Source organism: Telmatherina bonti, assembly GCF_933228915.1.
Source record: "Telmatherina bonti genome assembly, chromosome: 14".
Taxonomy (NCBI): Eukaryota; Metazoa; Chordata; class Actinopteri; order Atheriniformes; family Telmatherinidae; genus Telmatherina; species Telmatherina bonti.
Genome location: NC_136612.1, coordinates 9,885,020 through 9,897,962, shown reverse-complemented (window position 1 = coordinate 9,897,962; position 12,943 = coordinate 9,885,020). Strand labels below are relative to the sequence as shown.

The 12,943-nt window shown below is 39.9% G+C and overlaps 1 protein-coding gene across 1 annotated transcript in view; it reads right to left on the bottom strand.

The window, feature by feature from the left end:
- LOC306765259 (protein NLRC3-like) overlaps positions 1-12,650 on the bottom strand; it is a gene marked incomplete at both ends in the record, with an annotated part of 28,549 nt that extends 15,899 nt beyond the window's left edge. Inside the window, 3 exons of the mRNA XM_079252663.1 lie at positions 4,416-4,589; positions 6,182-7,967; positions 12,440-12,650. Of these exons, the coding sequence (XP_079108789.1) occupies positions 4,416-4,589; positions 6,182-7,967; positions 12,440-12,650 (2,171 nt within the window). The remainder of the gene's footprint in view (positions 1-4,415; positions 4,590-6,181; positions 7,968-12,439) is intronic.
- Positions 12,651-12,943: the final 293 nt, after the last annotated feature.

Here is a 12,943-nt window from a genome sequence, read left to right as displayed (position 1 = left end):
CTATTTATTGTAAATATATCTTTTTTGGTGTTTGGCTTTTGGAAATATTTCTGGTTAATTTGAATTAAAAACCTCTTTTGAAGTGACTGTGCCATTATTCTATGTTGCCTGTTCAGATACAGATGAACCCAGTGAAGAGTGTGCACCAAGCATTCATTACTGACATTTTGATTAAATGCAGCAAGCGGACAAATGCAGCAGTATTATACTAATAATTTAACATACGTCTCTCATTTAAACAATTATATGGTCCAAGTTCTACCAATACAATGTAGTTTATAAAACGCTTTACTTTAACAACTTCAAGCTCCATCCCTCCAGGACCACCGTTCTACATTTTCCAAGCTCCAACACACATGTCTAATTCAGGATCAAATCGTTACTGCAAAATGACCTGTTTGTATCAAGTGTGAAAGAGCAGAGAAACATCCCAGTACAGTGGCTTTGTCAGTTCTTCAGTTTTTATTATTCTTTTCAAATTGGGTCTAAAAACAAAAAAAAAAGTTTCATAAAGTAAAACATTTTATTGAATATTATCACTCAAAACTGGATGTAAAGACAACCTCAAATGAACAAACTATTAACTATGAATGAAACTATGAACATGGCATTGGCTGTTAAGTAAAATCTTTAAGTACTGGCCAACAAGTAATGCATGAGAGCATCTCTTACATCCCTCCCCTGCTCCTCTATACCCGGTGCTCCTGCTACCCCAGGTGGAGCTGGTTCAGTTGCAGGTACGTTCCAGGAATTTTCATATGTCTCCCCATGATCTTCACACAGGTTGTGCAGAGCACAGCATGTCAGCACCATACTTTTCACCAGTTGTACATCACAGTCATTCCTTTTAAGGAGGCAACGCCACCTTCCCTTCAGCCTGCCAAAAGCATTTTCAACAATGACCCGTGCCCGGCTGAATCTTCTATTAAACATTTGCTGGTCCACTGTCAGGCATCCGGTGTCTTGGAATGGTTTAATGAGCCATTTCTGCAAGAGATATGCAGAGTCTCCGAGGATGTAGTAACCAAACCGCACCCCACCAATGTTTCTGTAGTTGGCTGGGAAGAGGTTTTCTCGGCTGGCTAGTTGCCACAAGCTTGACAGTCTCAGGACCCTCGCATCATGCAAGCTCCCTGGCAGTCCGGTGAATACGTTCCAGAACATCCCTTTTCCATCTACAACACCTTGAAGAATAATGGAGTGCCAGCCTTTCCTGTTAAAATAATCAGAATGGTAGTCCTGTGGTGCTATTATGGGTATGTGGGAGCCATCAACTGCACCCACACAATGCGGCATCCTCCATTTATTCTCAGTATAGGTGGCCATTTCTCTTAACCTCCTCTCATCAGGAAACCAGATTAGCTCTGGTAACAGCAACGTCTCGACAGCAGCACAAAAATCCTGCACACACCTGCACACAGTTGTGATGCTGATGCCAAAAAGGTGTCCGACGCTCCTGTACTCTGAGCCGGTGGCGAGCTTCCAGAGTTTCCAGAGTGCAACGGCCACTCTCTTCTTTAAGGGCACACACTCACGGAAAGTCGCGTCCTTCCGTTCCATAGCTGGACGTACTTTGTTGCATAGAAAATCAAATGTTTCCTCGGACATCCTGAAGTTCTGTACCCACTGCTGACTCGTAAAGCCAGGAACAATGGCATCCCACCATTGTGAGGTTCGTTTGACCACCCAGACTGACGGTTTGCGGCGACGAAACTGCTCCAAAACTGCCACCTGAAACACAGAATGAATACGTTATATCTTTTCAGAAATCAGTTATTTAATCATTTATTTGGTTTAGGTATGCAAATAGGGTACTAATAAACGTGGTATTGCATTATATTATAAAACACCGAGTAAGACTTACCCTCCTTCGAAGTCTGCGATTGTCTTCCACTTGGTAAAACTGCAGGGCTTCTAAAACTCTCCTGTGCTTCTCCAAAGTATTTTGTCTTGCCGCTTGCAGCCGCCGCTCGCTCTCATTTTTTATTTTGTTTCTGAAAACTAGCCACAGACTAAGTAGCAGATGTACCACTGCCTCTAGGTCCTCCATTTTGTGTTTGTCGCGTATGTTGTTGGTCGCGCACAACACTGACGTCACAGCAATTTCACACAAAGCACGCCCATTTCAGACCTGGTGCCAAATTGCAATGGAAAAGAAACAAGGCCGAGACTAGTTGAGTCGAGTTGAGTTGAGACAAGCTGATACTAATGGAAAAATACCATTAGACTGTAAAAACAAAGAATTAGTATTATCTGAATAACCAGCTTTATGTATAACACAAACTGCCCTTTTTTGTAGGATTAATAGTGAGTTAAGTGTGGTTTTATATTTGTTGCCCCAGACCTCTACACAGTACTGTAAGTAAGGTAATAACAGTGAATAATCAAGAATGTAGAGTGACTGGTAATCCAGAAACAGCTTCATTTTATTTATGATTGAAATATTCTTTGCCACTTTTGTATGTGTGATTTCCAACTAATTTTATCATCCAATATCACCCCCAGGAATTTTCCTTTTTACATATTCAATCCATATTATCTATATGTATGTGTATATCATCTTTATTTTTATAATTACCAAAGACTATTACCTTTGTTTTTCTTATATTCAATGACCATTTATTATCATCCACCCATTTTTTTTTTTTTTTTTTTTACATTTTTCTAATTCATTATTTATAGTAATAACTAGCTCTTTATAATTGTTTCTGGAGTAGAAAATATTTGTATCATCAGCAAATAAATTATATATTTCAAGTCTCTAAACTGTTAAAATTAATTATGTATATATTAAACAATTTTGGGCTCAGTAGTTTGTAAACTGATGTTTTTTCCCTAGCTTGATTAATGGTATTACTTAGCAATTTTCATTTTCTATGGAAATGAACCAGTTTGAAACGATAAATTACAAATATTAGTTAGTGGCTTTAAAATGCAATTAATACCTCCTTTTACCTATGTCATCACAATCAGTAGACTGTTTTTACAGGTCATAACAGATTTTACCTCCAACTCATCCACCGCTGAAAGAAAAATTGAATGAAGATTATTTCCTATTAATGCTTCACTAACTGTATCTTTTCCATGGTCTGGAATCTTTGCTGCCAGCTCTGGTCCAACATTAATAAAGAAATTATTCATTCCATTTACTGCTTCTTTCATGGCATATCTATCCCCGCTGTTATTAGTAAAACTCTGGATATGCTGTTCTTTGTCCCACTCCCTCTTAGTTTATTTAATATTCCCCAGATACCTTTTATATAATTCTTAGTTTCATAGAGCTTTTTCTGTAATACAATTTCTTACTAGTTCTTATAACATTAATTAACTTGTTTTTATATATTTTATATTTCTTTTCAGATTCTTCAGTTCTTAATCTAATACATTTTCTATAAAGATTGTTTTTCTTTTTGCAAGCATCTTTAGTCCTTTGGTTATCTATGGGCAATATTTGTATCTATAGCTTTTCTTTTAGTGATTTTAAAGGGCCAATTTTGTTTTTTATTATATAATGGTTTAAATATAGAAATATGTATTCATACCCTCCCATTAAAGGAGGGAAAAAAACAGCTGCCTGGGAAATAAACTGAAATTGATCAAAGTAATAAAAAAAAGTTTTATGAAAATCATTACATTATTTTGTAATTCTGGTTCAATAGAAAGATTTTTTAAAAAGCTAACAAACATGTTAAATAATGTGTTACATCACTTATAAACTAAATATTTTTCTTTAACTGAATTAAATTACAAAACAGTTTCTTATTTCACTGAATTAAAATTTACCACATTTTTAATTATTGTTCCTAATTTCAGTCTCCAAGTAATTTAGTGATGCATATTTCCACTACAACAATAAAATAGTTATTCCAGCTTCTCTGTATTGTCTGCACTGTGCCTCTTACTAAAAGGGGTAGTTAATGCTAAAATATATTTATTAAAAAACAGTTTAGTTTGGTTCTGTGTCCATGTATTCAACCCAAAAATCAAAAGCTACTGCTTGCACATTACAAAACCCCAAACAATTACATCAGGATGCTCTTCATGAACTATAGCTCTGCCCTTCTATTAATTTCCATTCTAATTATTTACATCCCATACTGCCAGTCAGGAAACTCACTAGGATTAGGACCCTATTATTATGTTCTGATTATGTTATGTCACCAAATTAAGGACTTGATTAACTCATTGGCTGCTAACTTTTATTATAGCATATGTCTTTGGCAGCCAGTGTGTTAATAGACCAATTGGACACCTGACCTCTACCATCACTGTCTGTACTGGGTCCTCCACTTTAATGAAGAGAAAGTTTTTCTACAAAAGTGTAACTAATGTTTATTAAATTAGATCTGAAACAACAGAAAAACATGTTAGGTACATAAAATAGGTACAGAAAAGATCTGGTCTAGTGAACTGACCTCAGAGTCTCCAGTTGGCAGTTTGGACTCTCCAGTCCACTACACAGCTTCCTAACACCTGGATCTTCCAGCCTGATGTTAGTGAGGTGTAACTCTGACAGATGGGAGGGGTTGGACTTCAGAGCTGAGGCAATAACTTCACAGTCAGCCTCAGAGAGTTGAATATCAGCAAGTCTACAAAATAAGAGCATGGAATCAGTTTTAATAAAGGAGAAACTGAATTATAAACAGACTGAATGATAACACAAACAAATGTTTTATTTCTGTAATTCATCTAATCTAGTCTCTTTTTGACATAACTCTATAAATCTGTTCAGACCTACAGACTTAACACAATCTTTGTTTCTTAATCTGCAGATGGAGGGAACATTGAGTTACATTAATACACATACGTATGCAACCGAAATTATGAGCCTTGTTTGTTACTGTCGACTGACTGTCAGTATCTCCCGAGCTTCTCTCCAACTGAACCTTGAAAAAAGTTTGATTCTTTCTTTACTAACATTTAGAAAGTTAGGCAGTCAGTGCTTTCAGCCCAGAAGCAGGATACATGCCACCACTATGTTCACTCAGAGGAGATATAAACACCATGACACACTTTTCTCCACTCAGCCCTAAAGAACAGTATAATAGTTCATTCATTTACTTATTTTCTACACTGTTTAGTCCAATTCCAGGTTGCTGGAAAGTAGGAGTCCCAGCTATTAACAGACAAGAGGCAGGTACACCCTGGTCAAGTCGCCAGTCCATTGCAGGGCCAACAATTCAATTCAATTCAACTTTATTTATATAGTGTCAAATCACGGCAATGCCATCTCAAGACGCTTTACAGACAGAGAAGAAAACATAATGAAAGACAATTCATAACAGCCTAAATAAAGAAACCAACAGATTGAGTTGAGAGAGACCAACAATCATTCATGAGTAACCAGTTAACCTAACATGCTTTTGGATGGTGGGAAGAAGCTGAAGTACCCAGAAAGACCCCCCCCCACACACACACACACACACACACACACACACACACACACACACACACACACACACACGGAGAACATCCACACTCCACACAGTAAGACCACTGTTCAACCCCCCCAAGCTGAAGCTTGAACCAGCAACCTTCTTGCTGTGAGTGTTTGTGTGTGCTGTGTAGATGTGAGTGTGATTATGTGTGCGTGAAAGAGAATGACCAGCAGTGTGTTACTGGTCTGGTGTGTCACTGTTTCATATTTGAGTGTGTAAAAAGTTTCATATATATTCAAAATGTGTTTTTACCATGTAAAGCACTTTGAGCTACATTTGTATGAAAAGTGCTTTATAAAAAAAAAAAAAAAGCATGCGGAAAGAATGTGGAACCAGTGTCACACATTGAATTTAGAAGACTGAGCAGCATCATGTTGTCAAATCCTGAAGGATTCTTGTGTTTATATATTTCAATTTCAGCCTACATCAGTTATCAATTGACAGTTGTGGTTTAGTGGTGATCACTGAACTTCAGAGCTATAAACTGGAGGTTGAAGCCCAAAAGCACCTAACCTTTCTTTAATTGGTAAGTGTTTTAAAAAAGAAAGAAAATATTTTAAGTTTTGTGCAAAAGAAGGAATTTTCTTTTTCAATAAATTCTGCTTCGTTCCAGGTAAAGAAGTTCTCTTTATGTTAAGTCTGTTGTGCTGTGAGCATTTCAGAACTTCTGACAAATGACTGATGAAGTGAGAAAAACTCCTGATCTACTATGACTGATAAAGTTCATGAAGACATTAACTCACTGAAACTTCCTGCAGTTCCTCACAGCTGGGATCAGTCTCTGTCTTCCTCCCACTGTTGTGTTGTATTTCATCAGGTCCAACTCATCCAGAACCTCCTCCGACATCTGCAGCATGTAGGCCAGAGCTGAGCAGTGAATCTCTGAGAGTTTATTTGATCCTTTTTTTGATTTTAGGAACGTTTGGATCTTCTTATAAACTGAGTGGTCGTTCATCTCCATCAGACAGTGGAATATGGTGATGCTTCTGTCAGGGTAGATGTCATCAGCGTTCATCTCCTTCAGGTTTTCAGTGACTCTCTTTATAGTTTCTGAACTGTTCTCTGTCTGACCCAACAGACCTGCCAAAAGTCTCTGGTTGGACTGCAGAAAGAGGCCATGAAGGAAGCGAGTAAACAGATCCAGATGGCCATTTTTACTTTTAAAGGATGCTTTCAAGACCTTGTCCGAGAACATGTGTGGAGGTGAGTACCAGTAGCATTCACCCAGGAAGTTCTTCAGCACCTCTGTGTTGCTGTGGATGTAACAGTGCATCATGTAGACTGCTGCCAGAAACTCCTGGACAGACAGATGAATGAAGCAGTAAACTGGTTTCTGGAAGATCACACACTCTCTTCTGAAGATCTCAGTACAAACTCCTGAAAACACCAAGGTTTCTGTGACATCAAGACCACACTGCTCCAGGTCTTCTTGGTAGAACATGATGTTTCCTTTCTCCAGCTGTTCAAATGCCAGCCTCCCCAGCTTCAGAAGAACTTCCCTCTCAGCCTCCGTCAGCTCCTGTGGACTCGTCTCATGTTCCTCATGGTACTTGTTCTTTTTCCTCTTTGTCTGGACCATCAGGAAGTGTGAGTACATGTCTGTCATGGTCTGTGGCAGCTCTCTTCTTTGTTTTGTGGTCAACATGTGCGCCAGAACTGTAGCAGTGATCCAGCAGAAGACTGGGATTCCACACATAATTTTGAGGCTCCTGGAATTCTTCATGTGGGAGATGATTCTGCTGGACATCTCTTCAACACTGAATCTCCTCCTGAAGTACTCCTCCTTCTGGACATCAGTGAAGCCTCGTACCTCTGTTACCCTGTCAACACATGTAGGAGGGATCTGATTGGCTGCTGCAGGTCTGGAAGTGATCCAGATGAGAGCCGAGGGCAGCAGATTCCCCTTGATGAGGTTTGTCAGCAGCACGTTGACTGAAGACTTCTGTGTGACATCAGAAACAAGCTCAGTGTTGTTAAAGTCCAGTGAAAGTCTGCTTTCATCCAGACCATCAAAGATGAAGAGAAGTTTCCAGACAGCCAGCTGCTCTGCTGGGATCTTCTGTAATGTTGGATGGAAAACATGGAGCAGCTGGAGAAGACTGTACTGATCCTCTCTGATCAAGTTCAGCTCCCTGAATGAAAGCAGAACCACCACACTGACATCTTGGTTCTCCAAGCCCTCTGCCCAGTCCAGAGTGAACCTCTGGACTGAGAAGCTTTTTCCAACACCAGCAACACCGTTGGTCAAAACCACTCTAATTGGTTCATGTTGGTCAGGTAAGGCTTTAAAGATGTCCTGGCATCTGATTGGAGTGTCATGGAGGGTGTTGATCTTTGACGCTGTCTCCAGCTGCCTCACCTCATGTTGGGTATTAACCTCTTCACTCTGTCCCTCTGTGATGAAGAGATCTGTGTAGATTCTGGTGAGGATTTTACTTCCTGTTTCATCAGTTCCTTCAGTCACATATTCACATCTCCTCTTCAGACTGATCTTATGTTCATCTAAAATCTCCTGCAGACCAACATCTGCTTGAAAATAGAACAAAGAGACAAAAAGAAGAAATCAGTCATCAGAATTTATTTTTTTTTGTTGTTATTTTAGCATGACAGTAAATTCTTCAGTAAACAGGAAAACAGCAAAGAAACTGAAGTCAAACTTCACAAATTAAGTTAAACAACACAGAACTCCTGAGAACTGAACACAGGCTGACTTATTGAGCATCCAGTATTTCAGTCAGCATCAATGTCATATGTTGCTTATCTGTGGTCAATTTTATTTTGTCTCAGTTTTGACCATTGTTAACATACGTAATTCTGACTAATCTTGTTTCCCTTTCAGTGATGAACTGGATCAGATGATACAGAAACCTGCAGCAGGTCCATCAGAACCGCAATGTCTTTATTCCCTCTCTTAACCGTATCCTTAATCCAGCAGGTAATTCATGGGCCTAATTAAAACTCCTGCAATCAGACCAGTGTGCTCTCTATTTGTTGATAAATGTGCCATTATAATTAATGAATACACTCCATTGTATTTGGCAGAGATGTAATGGCATAAAAAGAAACACAAATAAAACTGTGCATACACACACAGATCTGTGTTTAGTAATAGTCTCAGACAAATGTAAAAGATTTGATGTCACAGCAGGATCTGGAAAAACTAGTCCAGGCTTCCATCTTTAAAGTGGAACTATTATGTGCATTTCAGGCTAATTTATTTTCATTTCTGAGCCCAGAAGGGCTGGGATTGATCGAGTTATTGTCACAAATTGCTTTATTTACTTCAGACCGACCCTCTCCGTAGGCTGTCAGATCAGTATGCGGGCAAAACGAGTGGATTGAGACTCTTCCACATTAAGCCCCGCCTCCCGCCACTGCACTACATCGGGAGCGCGCACCGCAACTGCTTTTGCCGTCATTGTAACATCTCATAAACAGAAGGATTAGGCTAATATGAACTCAATAAAAAAATTAAAAAAATTAAAATACAATGTCAACACATAGCATACAGTCCTACATGTTGGAACCTGAATCAGTGGAAGTGGAAACCAGCAACCCACAGCAACGAATGCAACAGGATGTCTCTCTTTGGTAAACTCACCAGCCAACGTTGGAAATAACTTTATCCCACGTTTTCCACCCGCCTGATGTATTTGTACATGCCCTTGTTAACCAGTAGAAGATAACCAATCACCGAGCCTTATCCCCCGGGACGTCACAAGGATTTCCAAGTAGAAAAAAAAACCCTCTAAAATGACGTGTTTTTCGTCGCCTTGGAAACCGAACGGAGAGAGTGATGGAACTCAAACTCAAACATGCGATTAGGTGATAAAAAACAGTGCCGCTCACATGTCTGATGAGGATGTACACTGTAGAAAGCTCAGAAAACTCCAAATACCATAATAACACCCCTTTAATTTGCTTGATTCCTGTAACAGGGTCTTTACAGATCCACCTAAAAACTCTATTAAGCCTGCCGCACACGAGGACTACCTGCTGAGCAAAAAGTAATTCGAAACTGTTTCTCAGCAGAGAGCTCGCAGTGTACGCCTCAATTTCGCCAACCTTTCTGGCTCGCAAGGCCTTGGGGGGAAAATCAAACTTGTTTGATATTTTTTGCCTCGCAAGACAAAAAAAACTTACCGTGTGCGTACTACCAAAGTTACGTGCTGAGGGCAGAAATTCAAGTGACCAATCAAGATGTGTCCTCCGCTCACGGGATTCACCCACACAATTCAAAGATGGCGACCCTTGAGTCAGAATGATTCAAATGATTGAAATAAAGACAGAGGAATGGATATAGAGGAAAAAATTGCTACTCCTTTTACTGAGGTGCCGCCGTCGGTGGCGTTCTGAAGTTAGGAGAACATGGGTGAGGGCTTGGCTCCAAGAGATGCACCTCAAAGATCCAGAATCCTTCCAACAATACCACTGCCTTGACAAAGAGTCCTTTGAGAAGGTGTTGGAAATGGTGGGCCCATCGATCCACAAGGTTGATACCACAATGCGAAAGAGTATCAGTCCTGGAGAGAGGCTTGCCATCACACTAAGATTCCTGGCTACAGGTAAATGTAAATTACATTGCATGCACAATGGCTGGCCTAAGTTTACACTGTTTACATGTAGCTAGCTCAAACAGATTTATGTAAATTTTGTTTGAAAAAGCAAGGCCATCACAACTATATTAGGCATCCCTCTGAATGACAATTCCGGTGTTTATTGTAAAAGGTGATACATTATAGTTAAAGGTTAGCTTTTTAATCATTTGTCTTTTTTAAAGCTCATAACATAATGTTTCAATATTTTAAGGTGAAACATTTCTGGCCTTTCAATTCAGGATTTGAGAAAGGACAGTCTCAAATATTGTTGATGAGACATGCCAGGCATTGTACAGCACAATGACGGAGCAGTATATGAAGGTAAAGATTTGCATTTTATTCAAATACAACTTAAGTATGCAATACAGATCCAACAAGTAAGTAGATAATGCTGTTTAACTATTCAACATTAACACTCTGCTGCAGTTTTCAAATCTCAAAAACTGTACACTGTACTTTTGCACACTTGGTCGTTGTCAACGTAGCCAAAACACACAGCCAATCAGCCTAAGTGTTCCCATTTGTGCCTGAAATAAATTAATAAGAAATTGGGCCAAGTTTCTAGTATATGGATCAAAATCAGACAATGTTTGTGTGACATAGTGACCAAATGCACACACTGCATTATCTTCCAATGAATTATTTTTTTGTGCCTTGTTTCTCTGAGAAATTGACTCAGCTAAACCTTTTAACTGATATTCTTCAGCCTCTCTGCCGTTTCAGATGGTTTGCTCGTATGATGGGTTTTGTGCATTTGGGGGTAGATGTTCTGTTACTGCCTTCTACTTCATCAGCTTCACTTTCAATGACAGAAAATGTATCACCAGGGTCTTTGCTGTGACCATCATCTCCTGTGTCAATTGTGTCCTCACTGCCAGTTGTATTAGATGGTGATGGCTGAAATGAATAAATTAGAAGCAAACATTACACATGTTTGTTTTTCAGGTCCCAACAACGACTGGTGAATGGATGGAAATTGCCAAAGAATTCAAGGAGAGGTGGAACTATCATTGTTGGGTTGGAGCAATTGATGGCAAACACATTGCCATTCAACAGCCAGAGAACAGTGGTTTTTCCCATACATATGCATGTATGCAAAGTCAAGTCAAATCAGTTATAAAATATCGTGTACAGTTGTTTCAAGCTCCCGGCTAATACGGCTAACCCTAGCTGGTACCCGTGACATTACACAATTCATACCTGTCTGGTCAAACTTTGCTGCCATCTCCTTCAATGCCTGGTCGCGCATGTCCCTGTTTTTGAAGTCAGATGAGTTTGCATCATATAAACATGGACAGTCTGGCCATATTTCGACCAATTTATCTTCCAAGATATAATCATTAGCGACTTCGCAATAGGTCACCATCTTGGAATTGTGTGAGTGAATCACGTGAGTGGAGGACGCGTCTTGATTGACCACTTGAATTTCTGCCCTCAGCCCGTAACTTTGGTAGTACGCAAACGATGAGTTTTTTGTCTCGCGAGCCAGAAAGGTTGGCGAAATTGAGGCGCACATGGCGAGCTCTCTGCTGAGAAACACAGTCTCGAATGACTTTTTGCTCAGCAGATAGTCCTCGTGTACGGCAGGCTTTAGACACCTGCCGCTAATTCCGAACTCTGCTGCTCCAGTCCTCACTAAAACCAGGACAGTGGACCACACTAGTCCAGTTTTGAGGTCTTTACACTGGCTGTTCACCAGAGGATGGACTTTTAAGATCTGTTGCTGATCTATAAAGCTCTGAATGGGTCAGGACATCAGACAACTCTTGTTACTGTATGAACCTACCAGACCCTTCAGGTCATCTGGATCTGGTCTTTTATCAGTTCCTAGAGTCAGGAACAGACCTGGGGAAGCTGCATGCAGCTTCTATGCTCAACATCTCTGAAACAAACTCTCCTAAAGCCTCATATCAGCTGGAACATCCAGATTGAGGACCCTCCTGTTGTCTGCAGCAGTTCACTAGTTTTTATTGAAAAGTCCAGCTCTACATTTGTTCCTTTTAGACTTGAATTTTTTTCCTTTTATTTAAACATGTTTAATAGTTTATCTGTTGTACTTTTTACCTATTCGTCTTGTTTATTTCAAATTCTGCTCATTATTTATTGTTTTAATGTTTCCACTGCACGTTGAATCATTCTGTTAAATTGCACTGTTCAAATAAACTTGCCTTGCTGCAGACATTTTTCACTTTAACCATATACACATACAGACTCCATGGAAATGTGATCATCCGAATCAGCCTCAGATCCCACCCTGAACATCCCTGAACTCAAACCCTGCTGTCAATGATCGATGCACAGGTGAGTCTTCCAGAAAAAAGACTCACTGAAATGATCTTAATGAAGATCTGAAACATTCATCTACATGTCTGAGCTCTCACACACCTGAACAGAATATCTGACCTGCTACAGTTCTGCTCTGACCAGATGTCTGCAGTCCAGGTCTGGTTGTTTCTCCACACTGTGGACAGGAGGAGTCTCCAGTGGAAGCAGACTGGTAGACTGGTAGACTGGCAGAGACTGGATCCTTCAGGATGTCCCGACACAGAGAGCAGGACAGCTGCTCCTCCTCACAGACGTCCCTCCTCTTCCTTCTGTAGAGACATTTCTTCATCACTACAAGATTGTTGGTGAAGATATCAGGATGTGTCTATGCTGTCCAGAAGCTGTGACGTCTCAGAGGGCAGTAAAAGAGTTTCTGTTTCCGTTTGGATCCAACATTCAGTCTGTGATGAAACTGATGGATTCTTTGATTTCAGTTGTTCCAGAAACACAAACAAGCATGTTTTTGTTTTCTTCAGATTGAATAAACACTGAGTCATCTGTCTGCAGGCTGATGTTAAACTCAAAACCTCCTGCAGCAACATCTGACGAGTTTCCTCTGACAAGATTAGGCTCATATAGAGA